Source organism: Gigantopelta aegis, chromosome 12 (assembly GCF_016097555.1).
Source record: "Gigantopelta aegis isolate Gae_Host chromosome 12, Gae_host_genome, whole genome shotgun sequence".
Lineage (NCBI taxonomy): Eukaryota > Metazoa > Mollusca > Gastropoda > Neomphalida > Peltospiridae > Gigantopelta > Gigantopelta aegis.
This window is the reverse complement of record NC_054710.1, coordinates 29,691,114-29,694,946: the sequence shown is the minus strand read 5'-3', so window position 1 is coordinate 29,694,946 and position 3,833 is coordinate 29,691,114. Positions and strand designations below refer to the sequence as shown.

Sequence of the window (3,833 nt, the reverse complement as noted above, 5' to 3'; positions counted from 1 at the left end):
GGCGCTTAACCACTGGGCCACGTCTCGACCATTGATTAAAGGGACATTCCTGAATTTGCTGCACTGTTTAAAATCTTATTGACTAACAAAGACTTTTTAACGATTGTAATTACATATCAAATACATTTTTCTGCATAAAATATTAGTGGCTGTATATTAAACGTCTTTCTGATCGTTCTAATATTTGTACTTGGTTAAATTTCATTTTATTTCCACACAAAAATTTGGTTCGTACACACGAAATTATTTGAAGATAAAATCCAGTTTGGGCTTCTTACAAATATTACGAAAACCAGAAACACATTGATAATACAAACACTAATATTCTAAACCAGAAAATATATTTAATATGTAAGTTTATTCGTAGAAATATTTTATTAGTCGGAAACATCTTACAATGCAGCAAACTCAGGAATATCCCTTTAAGTAATACATGTTTTTTTATAGGTAGTCGACGTCAACACAGACGGACGGAAGGACGGACGGACAGTTACCGCCACACCCACGTTCCCCATCTAGCGAGCGCTTTACCACTGGGCCACGTCTGGACCCTTGAGTAAGTAATACATGGGGTTTTTTTTATAGGTAGTCGACGTCAACACAGACGGACGGACAGTTTACAGTTCTGTAAGACAGTACCTTACCTCAATCTGTTTCGACTTGGTGTTCACCACATAGTACGAGTTGTTTCTGTACTGGTAGTCTACGTCACCAAACTCGTTATTAGAGGAGTTGCCTTCAGTTCCCGGTAAATACAGGTTCTGTAAATAGACAAACACCAACAGGTAAAGTTCGGTTTTTTTAACGACACCACTAGAGCACAACAATTTATTAATCACCGGCTACTGTGTGTCAAACATTTCACAATTCTAGCATAATAGTCTTAAAGAAAACAGTTACATATTTCTAGCAACAGAAATGGATACTTTATATGCACTTCCCGCAGTCAGGACAGCACATACCACGGCTTTTGATATACTAGTCGTGGAGCACTGGTTAGGATGGCGAAAAACTTATCGAAATATCCAGATAAAATGGTATATGTATGTATAAATGTACTCGTTTCAACATATTTATAAAACAAAAAGTTAATAATAGTTTTGTTTTTAAAAAGGTTCGGTCCTTTTTTCCAGGTGGGGTCGGAATCTTGAAAACGCACACTTTGTTTATGTCTGAATAAATTGCAACAAGAGAAAATAAAATAAAAAAGAAGAAAACGAAAGAAAAACAGAAGAAAGGAATAACAGAAAACAGAAGGAAAAAAAAGAAGAGAGAAAACGCAAAAGAAAACAAACGGGGGGGGGGGGGGGGTGAGTATTTATGACAACCAATTAAATTAAAACTTTTATAAACGCAAAGGAAACACGTCTTCAACTCTTGTGTACTAAGATATCATCTTCCAGTCCTACTAATCACCGGAATGTTGTGTGACTGGTATTTAGACGTCAGCGTATCAAAAAGCTTGCGCGGTGTAGTATCAATAATTCGAATGCGGGTGAGCTCGACGTTCGTGTCTGAAACTGCTATTTTTGGCGGGGAAATCCGCGTGGAGTGACCCCATGATGCAACAGTCAGAGCTGAAATTAAAAACAAAATGGAGGACAATTATTTTAGAAATCATAAAAAATATGGCTGAAGCTTTACCATTTGGCAATATCCCCGTGAATTCGTTTATCCGTCAGTGTAGTCATTCATTTATTCATTCGCTCGTTCGTTCGTTCAATCATTTATTCATTGCATTTTATTGATCTGTTTAATGAAACATGCTATAGCTAGCATCGAATTGCTGTTGTTGTTTTTTGTGCAAAATAGCTTTTTTCTACAGGTGCGTATTCAAGGGGAGGGTGCTGGCGAAGCGTACGTCTCCTCCAAAATTCAAAGTCCCCCGAAAAATCCAGTGTCTAGCACTCTAATACAATGTATTTAATGGTTTTCAGACGATATTTCTGTGGAAGATGACCAGATAAGCAATACTAGTCGGTGTATTGTGGGAAGGACGTAGCTCAATGGTTAAGCGATCGCCTGATGCGCGGTCGGTCTAGGATCGATCCCTTTTGGTGGACCCATTGGGCTATTTCTCGTTCCAACCAGAGCACCTCGACTGGTATATCAAAGGCCGTGGTATGTGCTATCCCGTCTGTGGGATCGTTTATATAAATCACCATTGCTACTAATGAAAAAATGTAGCGGGTTTCCTCTCTAAGATTTATACGTCAAGATTACCAAATGTTTGATATCCAATAGCCAATAATTGATAAATCAATGTGCTTTAGTGGTGTCGTTAAAGAAAACAAACTTTAACGTCTTGCTATTTTTACTACGTTGTTAATCATTAACCATACGTTGAATTATTTAAGAAAGAAGATGTAAATAGGATGTAATTTAAAGGGACAGTCCCTAGTTTTTAAACACTAAAGACATATTTTTCACCTAGACCCTAGTTTCAACCCATAATAATGGACACTAAGTTTGGTTAATTTACAAACCTGTAACAAATTTGGATACAACAGAGTGACACAAGAGTCTGTGACGTTTAAATACCCTTAAAAGTAGAATAAAACGCGACTCCATAACCGTTACTTCTTAGACGCAAGTGCGTTTTTAAAAATGTGAAAAATGCATTTTGTGATATTATAAACACTAAGATGAAATGGATAATCTAAATAATAAAATATAAGTAATGTTTAATTTCAGTGATCATAAACGGCTCTAATAGTGAAAAATATGCCCCAGTGTTTAAAAACCAGGGTCTGTCCCTTTAATGGTTAAAAAACACCCTCTAAAGTATTTTATACTACCTAGAAATAGAACGTTATTAGATATAAAAGAAACTATACTTTACGTACCAATTATGGAAAGTGATATTAACCACCAGAGGAGAGATCTGTAACCGATATCTACTGACATTGTGTCCCCATTGTTCTTTAATCACTTTCACAAACGTACAAGCGATACCCTGCTAAACAGGATATCAGGCGCGTCACCACGGATAGTTTGTTTAACGACACCACTGGGGCACATTGGTTTATTAATCATCAGTTACTGAATGGCAAAGATTTGCGCCGTTACACAAAACAAATTAATAGTAGACCTTGAAGTATTGTGACGGATTCAGGATTTTTGTAAAAGCGGGGGGGGGGGGGGTGTCACAAAATTCTCAAAAGTGCAAGTTCAAGTAAGTCGATGAAAAACAAGACGAGTTCCCAAAGATAGATAGCTGTGAATATCACTTCGGACGCATTATATGCCAGCGAACATTGCGCGTGTGTGTGTGTTTGTGCGCCCACGCGTGTGTATGTGCGCGCGCGTGCGTGCGTGGGTACGTGTGCGTCCTAGTTTCATTGTTATTAGGGGGCGCTGTGTTGTTTTCTTTACAATATTTAATTAGCATGACGCTGTGCAGGGTTCGAGCTACTAGTCTTCTGAAACGGAAGTTCTTGAATCAAGCCGCTAGAGTAGTGGATAATTATCAACAGTTTCAAACGTTTTAAGGTTACACACCACTATTTGCGGTTCAATACAATTTTTATGTCAGAATATATTTTGTGAAAAAGACAGGACAACATTGACAGGGCTACTACGTGACTGCTATTTTAGAAAGTATACAGTGAGACTGAGAGAGAGAGAGAGAGAGAGAGAGAGAGAGAGAGAGAGAGAGAGAGAGAGAGAGAGAGAGAGATACTAATCATGAGAGAGAAGGGGAGACAGAGACTGCACTGGCGTAGGAAACGAGACCTCGGCTTAGGAGACAACGTCATCGTGACTCTGTGGCGCAACGGTAGCGCGTCTGACTCCAGATCAGAAGGCTGCGTGTTCGAATCATGTCAGGGTCA

At 38.5% G+C, this 3,833-nt stretch overlaps 1 protein-coding gene, 1 long non-coding RNA gene and 1 other non-coding gene across 3 annotated transcripts in view; 2 read left to right on the top strand and 1 right to left on the bottom strand.

Annotated features, from left to right (window-relative positions):
• The window catches only part of LOC121386899, a 2,169-nt gene extending 406 nt beyond the window's left edge, over positions 1–1,763 (top strand). Inside the window, exons 2-3 of the long non-coding RNA XR_005959729.1 lie at positions 448–556; positions 1,134–1,763. This is a non-coding gene — a long non-coding RNA (uncharacterized LOC121386899). The remainder of the gene's footprint in view (positions 1–447; positions 557–1,133) is intronic.
• LOC121386898 (pro-epidermal growth factor-like) overlaps positions 1–2,914 on the bottom strand; it is a 21,537-nt gene extending 18,623 nt beyond the window's left edge. Inside the window, exons 1-3 of the mRNA XM_041517940.1 lie at positions 2,847–2,914; positions 1,417–1,577; positions 645–761 (exon numbers count right to left, since the gene is read on the bottom strand). Of these exons, the coding sequence (XP_041373874.1) occupies positions 645–761; positions 1,417–1,577; positions 2,847–2,907 (339 nt within the window). The 5' untranslated portion in view covers positions 2,908–2,914. The remainder of the gene's footprint in view (positions 1–644; positions 762–1,416; positions 1,578–2,846) is intronic.
• An 847-nt stretch (positions 2,915–3,761) lies between these two features.
• Positions 3,762–3,833, top strand: Trnaw-cca. The gene has a single exon. It is a non-coding gene; the product is annotated as a tRNA-Trp (tRNA).